The 13590-nt window shown below is 41.4% G+C and overlaps 1 protein-coding gene across 2 annotated transcripts in view; it reads left to right on the top strand.

The window, feature by feature from the left end:
- LOC122969699 (ephrin type-A receptor 7-like) overlaps nt 1-13590 on the top strand; it is a 154523-nt gene that overhangs the window by 92854 nt on the left and 48079 nt on the right. Inside the window, exons 4-6 of one of the 2 annotated variants that reach the window (XM_044335621.1) lie at nt 3702-3857; nt 11410-11739; nt 12232-12834. In XM_044335621.1, coding sequence (XP_044191556.1) covers nt 3702-3857; nt 11410-11739; nt 12232-12320 — 575 coding nt within the window. In that variant the 3' untranslated portion in view covers nt 12321-12834. Of the gene's footprint in view, nt 1-3701; nt 3858-11409; nt 11740-12231; nt 12835-13590 lie in introns of those variants that run through there. The other variant, XM_044335620.1, reaches the window with a different exon arrangement.

Genomic DNA, 13590 nt, shown 5'->3' with positions numbered 1-13590 from the left:
TTACGAGCAGTATCTTTTTTTTTTTTTCCCCGCACTGTTGGATGATTTTTAGAGATTCCACATTCTCCCTTTGGCAGATGGCTGCTGGCCCATTTTGACTGACGTGACCTTGCATGGCATTGGCTGTTGGCGGCCCTTCGAATGATCCCTTGCTGTGGAGAATGACGGGCAGCGTGCAAAGCCAGCTCCTTTTGTTATCTGAGCTGCACATATTGTCTTGATACACCCCTATCATTAGACACACATTTCCAAGGTGGGCTGGCAAAAATGTGTATCCATGCTGAATTAAAGAGATAAGTCAGAATTGCTGCCAGCCTTGACTATGGCTAGCCAGCTTTTAAGCATCATAGGTGGAAAATGCAAAACCATAGGTGGCACCAGGATATCATGTTTGGAGAGCATGATATCCTGGTGGATGTCCAACCATGTGAACACACAACACATAATGTGTCGCTGTTTAGCAATTAATTAAAGAAATAAATAATGAAAAACATACTTTTGATGAAGCCGTTTATATAATCACATTGATCTAATGCTTTTTCAGTCTTAATTCTACTCTCTCATCTTGTAAATTGTCACATCATATCGCAAAATGTGATGCCACAGTATAAGCATCGTAAGCCTTTTCGAGAATAAAACATGAACTGCTGAAAAACTGCAAATAAAGTTGAAAAGAAGTTTCATGACTAAAGAGTTTGGATAATCCGATGTCTCCTGCATAACAGGCAGAATGCCGAGTTCTAACTGATCAGTCTGAAGTGTATAGAGGCTCCAGATTAATTAACATATGTGTCCTGCTGCCTTCAGATGGCTGCAGGGATTTGATGACCTGAGGCAGAAGCTTTTCATACAGTATAAAGCAACTGCGGACAACAGATACTGTCAGAATCAATCATATTAATTTATTAATCAGCGCAAACTACTTTACCCGCTTTAACCACATTAAACTTTATATTTTTTATGTTGATCTAAATGCATCTATTGGCTGGGGAGTGTTTGATTAAATATACTTTATTTATATTATAAACATTATTTCGTTATTTCTGTGCATTTGCTGAAAGGATTTAGTTTGCTCTTGTTGATAAAATCACTGAGGTGCCAGTGGAGTGACATTGCTTCAGAAATGATTCTGAGACATCTATTCTCAGCACAGCAACACCAACAACTCACTTTGCACTGCTTCATCTAAATAAACGCCCCCACCTGTTTGTTCCTCTCCTCCCACCTGTGCACCGTGCGTGCTGCGCTTGGCACCAAAATACACAGACAGGCAAAACAAATTCAGGAAACAGTCGGAGCGCTGCTTGCGTTGGTCATTATAATCAGTAACTAGAGGCTTCTGTCTTCTCCCACTTGGTCTCTCAGCTGGCTCTCTCGCTTGCTCACTCTTTCTCACCAAAATATCCTGCTAGCTGTTGCATCCAAATAACAATCAGCAAGACAAGTAATTCACAAAAAGCTTCAGCATAATATTTCCATGATCATTTTTGGGAGGCTTAGCTTTCCCTAGCCTCTTATTAGCACCGTCTATGTGCAAAACCCATTTCTGTTCTCGTAGATCTATGCATAATTTTGCGTTGATTCGGGCGCTATTCACGCTTGATGTTCTTGGTGTGGTGAGGGAAGGATAGTGGCAGCACAGTCAGGAACAAAGGGAGTCTACTCCAGTGTTGCTTGACAGGGTATGTGTGTATGTGTGTGTGTGTGTGTGTTTATGAGTGTGTGTTCCTGTTATGTCCCCATGCTTGGCTGTGCTGTGAGCTGAAAGCGAGAGGCTTTTCTCTGTGTAATGATAGACATTAAAAAGTCGATTACAAGGTTCTTACAGCCTCAGAAACACAACTCACAGGCATACACACATGTACACAGGCATAAAACACACTTTCTTGCACATGCACTCTGGTCCGAGCCAGGAGAGGCCCGCTAATCAATGTGTGATGGCAGGCCTTTTGTGCGTGCGTGTGTTCTGTAAAAGTGAATGAGTAAAAGAGGCCTCTTCGTTTATTGTGCTTGTGTGGTGATATATTAAACCACACATAACCATGGAATGCAATCCATGGAATATCAATTTAACATGTTCTTGATCTATCAAGCTAGCAGATTCAGGCTACTGAAAGCATAATGGCTATGCTGGCTGGCTAACAATTTAGCCAACGATCAAACAAAATTTAGCCAGGACTATGATGGATGTTTGTGATACTCTCCAAGTCTGCCTCCTAATTATGTTCAAGGAAACTTTGTTGTGTACTGACCAGCAAATTATATTTTGGAAATTGGCATGTATTCTCAGTGTTGACTAACTGTTCTCTGTAAATTTGTTATGCTTAAGTTATGCTGTATGTGGGCTAACACAACCTCATTGTCGACTGGATATGTCAGTTACTACAGATCATCAGGGCAAGGTCAATACACGTCCTCCTATAGAAAACTCCTTGAAGGCATGACTGAATAATGTAGTGGAAACAAAATGGCAATTCAATCCGAATATCAAGCCAACCCACATAGCCACTTTGACCTGGAAATGAAAGCCTGTAGAAGGTTATATTTTTTTTTATGGGAGAAGGGAGAAAAGGGATAGATAGGTAGAATGTAAAAAGAGAAAGAAACTCATGAAGAGTGGAAAAGGGATAAGACAGACAAATGTAGTAGGAGAGGAGAGAGAGAAAATGCAGGAAGAGAGCTGCTAATGTAGACCCACTGTTTAGAATATAGTCTCAGAAGAGAGGAGATCAGAGTATCGAGCAGTAGCTGGCTGGCTGATTTCACACCCATTATCACCTGCTACAAAGGCACGGCAAGTGGAAAATGAAACTGCATAGTGGGAGAGTGTAAAATAACCCGTTTTATTCTGTGTGTGTGTTTCTCAGTGTGTTTATGCACGGCGTCTTGTCACGCGTGTATTGATAAGCTTCTGTTACATGGTGTGTATTCTTGTGTGCTGTGCATGTAAGGTCATGAGTGCTTATCACCCTTGCCCACGTTCTCACCTTTTGTAGCCTCTCTCTCTCATGCAGTAGTTGGGTATCACGTTCGACTGTAGGGGGAGACACATAAAATGTTGGGGGGAAAACAATAACATAATTAAGTTTTGGGTTTTCCAGTTGCGTGTCTGCACATCTCCTCGGCTTGTTTTCATTTGCCTAGCTGGTTCAATCCAGTAGCAGCCTTTGATGCCATTTGCCAAGGCCACTGATCACACGTAATGTGAGAATTGTGTTTGTTAGATGGATTTAGCCAAAGTCTCCTCTACATTTCTCCCCTAATCCTATCTTTTATCTTGTCTGTACGTCCCTGTGGATTCACTTGCTTTCTTTTTTTTCTTCCATTCATTCTTAATTTTCTCTCTCATGAAGTGAAAGAGAGATTATAGCTTCTTTTTTTTTTTCACAAGGCTTAAAATGCTGCCATGCTTAGTGGAATAGTGGAGTTCCTTCGCGAAGAAGTAGAAGCGTTTAAGTGATATAAAATGGCTTTAAATTGTTTATTTTGAAGTGCTTTAGATGTTTTATTAGACTGACTGTAGAAATATCTTACGGTTTTAAATGTCTTTCATGTAACAATGTGTGATTTATGTGTTAATATTATGTACAGAAATCTCTTATTTTCCCCTGTCAAGATAAATCAAGAAGGAATTGTTAAATCACATTACTTGGACATATCTGATATACTGTATTTCTGTGTGTGTGTTTGCACTTTTCCAGCATGTCCCCCTGGATCATACAAGATGTCCTCCAGACAGCAGGAGTGTTTTCCCTGCCCGGCCAACAGTGTCGCAGAGGAGGACGGATCTGTGGTGTGTGTGTGCGAGGAAGACCACTTCAGAACCCCCCTGGATACACCCTCAGCCCCATGCACACGTAATAAGATGATATATTTTTACATTTGTGTTTGTCTGTCCTTCACCTCCCTTTTCCAGTGACCTTTTGGCAGTCAATCTTCCTCCTATCACATGGTATCATTCATGCAATGTATTGTTTTCATCTAGACTTTTTGCATTAAGTGAGCAATTTCATGTTTGCAGGCCAATCATTATCTTACCCACTCATTCAGCCTATTATACGCTGTCGCCGTTTGCCTCTTTATCCTCAGGGATCACTTTGCCCTTGTGGTCTACCTGTCCTTCACCCTTTTTTCTACCTCCCCTTTTTCATCTCATCACCCCTCTGTCTGACCTGCACCCTCCTCCATAGCTTCTGTCACTCCATCTATCCTTATTCTCCAATCTCCAGCTCCTCCTCATCACTCCATTTCCATGTCTCGTCTAGCTAACCCAACCTTCACCCCTCCTTCACCTTCTGTACCTCTTCTGATATTGAATTCCTTTCAAGTTTAAAAAAAAAAAAAAGCACACCCCGAGACATGTAAGGGGTTTCTTTTAATCATCTCAGATGGTTCAGGAAGTTGTTGACCATGAACATGACCCAAAACTAAAGACAGGAAATATATTTTGTGCTGATCCATTTACTCATGAAGTTGTAAGGTGGAGTTTTTACATCTGAACACTCAAAGGACACACTCACATTTTTTTCTTACAGTACTTCCCTTTGATAACATCAGTAAACACAGCACATAAAACACTTTTAGATGCACTTTGGTGTGTTTTTAAGGATATTAGATAAACTCCAGTCCTTGTTTGACAAAATTTGTACAGTTGATACTCCGAATGAATGAAATATCTCCAGGATCATACACATTATTTTATGTTTCAGGGTGGGCTTTCCAATAACTGTAACCCCTTCCAACCTGTGCTTACACCCCCCTCTATCCCGCCTAATAGTATACACACATTATGTATCCATCCACCACAGCCATTTTCTCTGCCTCTTAACCTTTATCCCTTTTATCACCCATCTATCCTTCATCCCTCCCTCCATCTCTTCTAACATTAGGTCTACATTATTTGTCCAAAAAGCCCATCACCCCATTTTCTCCATCTTGTAAATTCTACATTATGCGTCCATTTTCTGCTATACATCCATTATCCACCCCCTTCAACGGACCACCCCATCTTTTTCTACCCCTCCATTCCTCCTTTTTTGACCCCTGAACACACACTTCCTTCCTTTCTCTCTGTCTGTCCTCTTAACTCGGACACTCATCACTCTTCTTTCGAGCCACTGCCTCTTCACATTTTCCTTCCTCTCTGTCCTTTCATCCATTTCATCCAGGCATGTTATCACCCCATCCGTCATCCTTCTGTCCAACTGAAATCTCATCCCTCTGTCCTCAAGCGACAAGCACACATACCACTCTATAATCTCATCCCCACTGTCCACACATTATCCTTTCATCCCTCACCTCTTGCCTTTTTTCACCCTACCTCACCTGTTCTCCCATACCGAATACCATTCTTCTCCAATAAAGATGCAGTACAAAGCCAATAAGACAAAGACCACACGGGGTAGCCCTATTGATTTCTGCATGGAGAACAGCCTATTGATATAGCTTAGTAATTAGATGGAGGAATAATGGGCCCTATATCCTGGGAGTACTCAGGGTAGTAAAACCATAGGGTCACTAGGTCTGTGTGTGCGTGTTTGTAGATATCCACATCCACTTGTGTGCACATATATATGTGTAAGTGTGTGGTCATACTAGCTTTTATGGTAACTACTATGGAGGGGTTTAATTACAGTATTGATCGCTGAGCTCTCTGATCCCTGTGTGATAACATTTATAGCAGCCTAATGACCACATTAATTACACTATTGATTCAGTAATTATGATCATCCCCAGATTTGGGTAATCCACCGCATGGTCGGATGGAGAAAGGGAGAGAAAGAAAGGAACATCTGAGGAGGTTGATGAATGTAGAATTTTGAGTATAAAAGAAAATGGGAGATTTAGCAAGATGAATGAGATGTGATGTGCACACCTTATTATCTCAGCAATTAAATGATATAATACCAGTGTAATTTTATTCTTTTACCTTTCATTAATGCCTGTGAAGTATCTAAACCCTAATGTGTTTACCACTGTCAGAAGCTATTGCTGTCTCTTTGAAATAATAGACTCCTCATTGTTTTTAATAATCCTTTTGAAGCGGGTGAAAGAACACACTGCTACATTTTTTTTTTTTTTCAGATGAGTCATCCTGCAATACTTCCAGACATGACTAAGTAACATTTTTAATGGCAACTATATGCGGGGGCACTATGACTGCTAAAAGGAGAGAACTGGCTGATTTGATGGAGAGAAGGAAGGTAGATATACTCTGTGTGCAAGAGACCAGGTTGAAGGGGAGTAAGGCCAGGAGCATCAGAGGTGGGCGTGGTGTGGATGGGAGGAGAAATGGGGTAGGGGTAATCCTGAAGGAAGTGTATGTAAAGAATGTGTTGGAGGTGAAGAGAGTGTCAGACAGAGTGATGAGTATGAAGCTGGAAATTGAAGGTGTGATGATAAATGTTGTCAGCGCATATGTCCCACAAATTGGGTGTGAGAGGGAAGAGAAATAAGAATGAGATTGGAGACTATAAGGTGGTCACAGGGCAGGCGGCATTGGATGTTGATCTGTAGGAGACCAAGAAGAGGAAGACAATGAAGGCAGAGCCAAGGATCAAATGGTGGAGGTTGAAGAAGGAAGACTGTTGTGTGGAGTTCAGGTGGGGAGTTAAGACAGGTGCTGGGTGGTGGTGAAGAGCCACCAGATGGCTTGGTAACTGCTGCAGAAGTGGTGAGGGAGACAGCTAGGAAGGTACTTGATGTGTCATCTGGACAGAGGAAGGAAGACAAGGAAACTCGGTGGTGGAATGAGGAAGTACAGGTAAGTATACGGAGAAAGCGGTTGGCAAAGAAGAAGTGGGATAGCCAGAGAGATGAATAAAGTAGACAGGAGTACAAGGAGATGTGGCATTAGGCATAAGGCAAAGAGAGAGGTGGTGAAGGGTAAGGAAAAGGTGTATGGTGAGTTGTATGAGAGATTGGACACTGAGGAAGGAGAAAAAGACTTGTACCAATTAGCAGGTTAGGGTGATGTAGGATAGAGATGGAAATGTACTGACTAGCGAGGAGAATGTGTTGAGAAGGAGTATTTTGAGGGGCTGATGAATGAAGAAAATGAGAGAGAAGGTTGGATGATGTGGGGCCAGTGAAAGGAGAAAGTGAGGGCAGCTATGAAGAGGATGAAGAGTGGAAAGGTGGTAGGTCCAGATTACATACCTGTGGAGGCATGGAGCTATTTAGAAGAGATGGCAGATGGAGTTCTTCACTACACAACCTTGGAAAGTGGGAGGATGCCTAAGGAGTGGAAAGAAATGTACTGGTACCAATTTTCAAGAATAAGGGTGATATGCAGGGCTGTTGTAACTACAGAGGTATAAAGTTGACCAGCCACAGCATGAAGTTATGGGAAAGAGTAGTTGAAGCTAGGTTGAGAGGAGAGGTGATGATTGGTGAGCAGCAGTGTGGTTTCATGCCAGGATAGAGCACTACAGATGCAATGTTTGCTTTGAGAATGTTCACAGAGAAGTAAAGAGAGGAGTTGCATTGTGTCTTTGTTGATCTAGAGAAAGTACATGACAGGGTGCTGAGAGAGGAGATGCGGTATTGTGTGAGGATGTCGGGAGTGGCAGAGATGTATGTAAGAGTGGGTGGAGAAGAGTGTCAGGAGTGATCTGCGACAGAAGGGTATCAGCAAGAGTGGAAGGGAAGGTTTACAGGAGAGAAGCGAGACAAGCTATGTTGTATGGTTTGGAGGTAAAGGCACTGATGAGAAGACAGGAGGCAGAGCTGGGTTGAAGACGCTAAGATTTTCATTAGCAGTGATGAGGATGGACAGGATTAGGATTGAGTATATTAGAGGGACAGCTCAGGTTGGACAGTTTGGAGACAAAGAGGTAGATGTGAGATTGAGCTGGTTTGGACATGTGCGGACGAGAGATGCTGGTTATATTGGGAGAAGGATGCTGAAGATGATGCTGCCAGATAAAAGGAAAATAGGAAGGCCAAAGAGGAGGTTTATGGATATGGTGAGGGAAGACATGCAGGTGGTTGGCATGACAGAGGAAGATGCAGAGTACAGCAAAAGATGGAAATAGATGATCTGCTGTGGCAACCCCTAACAAGAGCAGCCGAAAGAAGAAGAAGAAGAAGAATGGCAACTACTTACAAATTTTCCAACAGAGCACAGTTGCATATTTCCTGGGGGCTGTGAAGAGGCAAAATAAAACTTTAGGAAGAGTGAAAGGAGACATCTCTGTGGGGACACTGAAATATTTGTTTGTATTCAGTTTTGGCAGAGTGGAACTACTGCTGACAGGACTGCAATGGCAATGATTGTGGCATAATAACTGTCAGAAGAAAATGCCTTTAAACTGATGCATAATGTTTGCCAATGTATACTGTATGTCTCTGCAAATGGATTTTAGAGAACAGTGGGGGCCCATGACTTCCAGGAGGAAGGATAAAGTTGCAGTAGAACAATTTTAGTTTCTGGCTCAGGGAAATGCATAAATCCAGACTCTTCATAGGTTTTAATGGCAAAAGTGTAAAAACAACAAGAGTAGGTTTTAAAACTAAATTAAACCATGCATTATAATAGGATACAAAACAGATTTAACATGTCAGTGATCAAGAGGGGGGGGGGAGTTTATCATGCCATTAAGCTAGCAGGCAACCTGGTTATCCTTAATGGCTAAAATTAGCTAGCTAAGTATGTTAGTCAAAATATTTGCTATATATCTGTTCTTGTCCCAACCAACATATTTATCCTCGTTATCTTGATGAACCATAAATTAAATGTATCTTCAGTGTTGAAAAAAAACCCCACTAGAAACATCATTAAACCTGCATTAACTGATTATTTTTTCATACCATAATCTTTATCTAACTGACATGGCAAACTGTAAATGAGCAACACTGTCATTCATTTGGAGTTGTGTGTCTGGCTGCCTGATGAATATAAGTCCAATATCCACCCTACTTTAGCTCTGATTTTGGTCTCTATCAACTCCTGAAGGAAATAGCTGGCCCTTAAGCTGCTAAATGCTCATCTGTGCTCACCAGCTAGTCACTAACTATGTCTGTTTGCTGTTTGGTGCTGAGCAGATACTGTCAGTGGATTTTTAGAGCTTTTTTCTCTGAAAACAGCTGCCTGCTGTGGCTGAAAACGACACTACAAGAGCACTGAGAGTTAACAAGAACAGTAAAGTTGCATTCGGAAAGCTAAACAATGAGCTGAAACTCACTATGAAGCTCTGTAAAGCCAAGGGGAGCTGCAGAGTTGCTGATAATTCTCTGAACTGTAGGTTCATCTCTACAAGCAACACCCTCTGACATTACACATTATCATTTCATAACGCCCTGCTTACTTTTTTTTCCAGAGAGTGTGCATGTTAATAGTAGCCCACTCATATTTGGAGTCATGGAATTCAACTCTACATAAATGCAGACTCTCCACAAGCTTAAACGACAAAAAATAACATCAAAAGCATGTTTAGTTTTGTTATACTGCAGTTTGAGTTGTTGGAGCAGCAGTGGAGAGGTAGTCAAAGAGTGATTTGGATGGATGGAGGGGAAAATAGATGGAAGATAGAAATTTAGAGTGAAAAAGACAGCAGAAGACGAGGGAAGAGAGGAGCAAAAGAGGCTGAAGTTTTAATCAGAAGCACTCAGATTTGAAGAGAGAAAAAGGAAACTTCAAGAAAAAGAGGGAGTGCAGGCCAAGAAAGCACAAAAAACTAGATGACTAAAGGCCCAGCTGTGTCTACATCAAATATGTGTGTGTGTGTGTATGTGTATGCTGAGCTTGTGTGTTCACACTCTGAATGCTCTCTGGGCTTATGTAATTCTGTTCGCCACGTGTGTCTGGGAGCGGGACGCAGCTGTGGTGTGTGACGTGTTTGACAGCACGCATAGGGCAGCACACCTTCACTTATTCATCATACAGCACATACACACACATACAGGGACGCATATAAAATTCATGGCCTTTAATGGACCTCAGCTCTATTTGGCCTCTGTGTGCAAGGACCTGCAGGAAAAGGCAGGAGGTCAATCAGGACCACTGACTTAGTGATGAGATAACATCCTCCGGCCTGATATTTTATACTGCCCTGGACTATATGTTTAATTTTAGCTTTTTGTCACTGTGGTGGTTGATTTTACATTCAAAGACTTTAAAGAATAATAATGTAGTTTTCCTGCATTTCTTTGGCTTTGAGAAAATGAAAGGAATCACAGTATTTTACTCAAAAATAATCGAAAGTAAAAGTAAATATCCAGTGGGTTACCTTAGAGTTTCACCCCAAATTTTCAAATTCACAGCCTTACAGTGAGCTTCTCCATGGTGATGTACCTTTATTTACTGATGGCAAGCAGAGGATTTGCTCCACACAGCACTGTTGACATGAGTGTATAATTGACAAACTTGTTATGCGTGCACACATATGTTCAGACAACAGGCAATGTCCTTTTTTCAGTCACCATTCTAAGTGAAACGAATTCACAAGCTGGTTAAGAGTATTTTTTTCATTAAAACAGAGACACTCAACAAATATTTTAAATGTACCCAGCTACTGCTTTTAGCCCTAGGCTTACTCCCAAGTGTTTTTACTCTCTCTTTGTAATCCCTCTTGCATCTCAAACCAGGAAATGTTTTTGTACTCCTACTTCCAAATGTACACCACGCTAATGCAACTTATACAAAAATATCGCAGCAAACAACTCCGCATTTTGAATTGCAAATTCCCATTAGGGTCAAATGGATCTCATCAAAACAATTGTTTCTTAACATCAAATCCTGGATAAAACAGGATTATCATAGCGTGATGTGCAAACTGAGCCCATGCAATCACACCATAATACCCGATGTACTTAGTCCATTAGTCTTGTGGAAAATATCAAACATCAGCAGCTTGATATTTGAGCGCAGTCTCTTGAAGTCATACAGGTAACTAATATTTGTTATGGTCAAACATATTGTTGTTGCTTTTTCTATCAATGTCCAGCTTTATACACACTACAGACGTTAGAGTGAGTTGGGAATTAAAAATGCTGTGCTCAACTTCTACCTAAGAAGTCTTTTATTAGCTGTAGTTTCCACCAATAGAATCAATAAAATATTGTAACAAGACTGCATCTGCAACCTTGAAATCATAATCATTTCAATGTGTGCCATATGTATGGCTCGCTATATCCAGAAACACAGTCAGACAGATGTTTTGATACTGATTAATTTGCAGCATTACACTTTATTTTGCTGTGTTTCTATTTTAAGAATTTAAATTGCTGCATAACAATTGCTGGAGCAAAGATGTGTTTGATTAAGTATTGATGTTTGCAAAAAAGTCAATACTGTTGTCTACCCCCGCCCCCTCTCTTTGTCTTGTCTTTAATTTGTTTTCAAAAAAGACTAATAAATTCTTTAGGTCTATAACAATAAACAACAATACAATATCTTATCTCTCCTAGGGCCTCCCTCCCCACCTAGAGACTTGGTCTACACCCTGAAGCAGTCCACGCTGATCTTGGAGTGGGCCGCACCATCCGACACAGGAGGCAGAGTTGATCTGACCTACAGCGTGGGATGCCGGCGGTGTGTTGCGAGGCAGTGTGAGCCATGCGGGGCGAGCGTTGGCTTTGTTCCTCAGCAGGTCGGCCTGACGGAGAGAACTGTGACGGTGGTCAATCTTCTTCCCAACACCAACTACACTTTCACCGTCGAAGCTTTGAACGGAGTGTCTGAGCTGCTGCCCAGCAAGAGGTTCTACACCCAGGTCAACGTGTCAACAAGCCTGCCCGGTGAGTCCTGGTTAGATTTCTAAAAATGCCCACACACACAACTTCACACATGCACAAAGAAAGGGTATCACAGATATTAAATTACAGCACAAGTCTGTGTGACTGAAAATACTGAGAACTGGTTATTTCATAACTGAAGAAAGTTCAGAAGACCTGGACGTCTTACACAGAAACATTTATTGAAGCTCGATCTAGGAGAACAGATATAAGCAGTACAAGTGAAGACACTGTAATGCCACTCAATTCTGAAGGTTACATTCTGGTGGGGACTATTTAACCCTTCACTAGCCCCACAAGATGCACCCACATAAGGTTATTCTTCACTCATCTATACATGTGTGAGGATTCTATTGGGTACTGGATCCTAAACAAGAAACTATGCTTACTTAAGTTAACCAAAGTCACATTCAGGTCACATGCAATACTGTCTGAGAGGAGACAGTCTTGACCGTCTGAAACGGAGCATATCTTTTACAACCTTGGTTTCCATAGGAGACAGCCAGCCTTATCAGTACAGCTGCTTTGCCCAGTCATCCTTAGCAGACAGAGAGATAAACTGCTCCGAAAGAGACAAGCCATGACCTACTGCTCCAAGGTTTGCAGATGACCCGAAAATGACCCAAGGAAACATGTTGTCACAGGAAAAATTCCCTTACAGTCTGCTCAGTCAGATAACAAACAACAGCTGAGCAAGAATTAGGTCGCATTGCATTTGTACTCAGCAAATGTACTCAAATGGGACTTCACTTGGATTTCACTGGAATGCTTTGTGCATTTAGACTACATTATGTGTCAGCTAACATGAATTTTAAATCGTGAGGCTTGTGCTGCATTTTCTCAGTTTGAATATCTCACATCAGGCTATATTATAAGGAAGATCTAGCAGAGTGGACTGAATTTGTTTTGGCTTGTCTAAAAATATTAAATTGAATTTGCAGTTTTCTTTTGTGCTATCCTCTGTGATCAGTTTACTAGGTGGCTGGGTAAAAAAATAGCCTTGTATGTTAAATGTATGGCCTTTGCTGTGTGAAATAGTAAAACTGACTTCTTTTTCCTAAAGAAACGTAAGGCATTGTTTCATAAAAGCACAATTGTCAATTCAGCATTGATGCATTGCCTCTGTCTACACACATGCCCACAAAGTATATGCATAAAACATAGATGTGTGTGCACATAAGTTCTGGGTATCTCATTGTACAGAGATATATGTAAGTACACCCACAGGCACATACAGTTAATAGTACTGTAGTTTATGTAGACTCCTAACATGCCTATAGCAACATACACACACACACTGAAAGCCACATATGCATCCAGATAGAGAGATTCTCATTTGTGTGTGTACATGTGTGTACTTATAGCATCCCAAACTCTCATCATACACCTTCCTTCCCTATAATAACAGTGTGCTCATCACTGCCGACAGAGCAAAAAGTCTTGCTGGTGGAGGTGATCTCATTTTCATCAGCAGAAGTCTTCAACAGGCCATTAGCCAGGGGCTTGAAAAAGCACTTTGCCTAGTAGCCTTGTCTCTGTAACAGTACTATTTGGGGGAGCTCAAGTGTGAAAATACCAAACACACACACACAGAAATGTACAAGCACACATCCCGGCTTGAATACTGACATACTTATACACATATGGGCATACACGTTTACCCGCCATACCTGCTGTGTATATATTTTTTAAAACTTGATTTCTCTGTTTGTTTGCGAAGCTTTTCATTTGAAGAAGCTGAAAGAAATATGACTCTGAGAGTGAAGGCATAATGAGGCAAATGAAGTATGAAGGCAGCGAGACTGGAAAGTGCTGCGCAAGGAGGCAGCTGATGGAGAAACAATGAGAAAGGAA

The sequence above is a fragment of the Thunnus albacares genome, chromosome 19 (assembly GCF_914725855.1).
Source record: "Thunnus albacares chromosome 19, fThuAlb1.1, whole genome shotgun sequence".
NCBI classification, from domain to species: domain Eukaryota; kingdom Metazoa; phylum Chordata; class Actinopteri; order Scombriformes; family Scombridae; genus Thunnus; species Thunnus albacares.
Note: the sequence above shows the minus strand (reverse complement) of the source record. Positions and strands in the feature narration are given on the sequence as shown.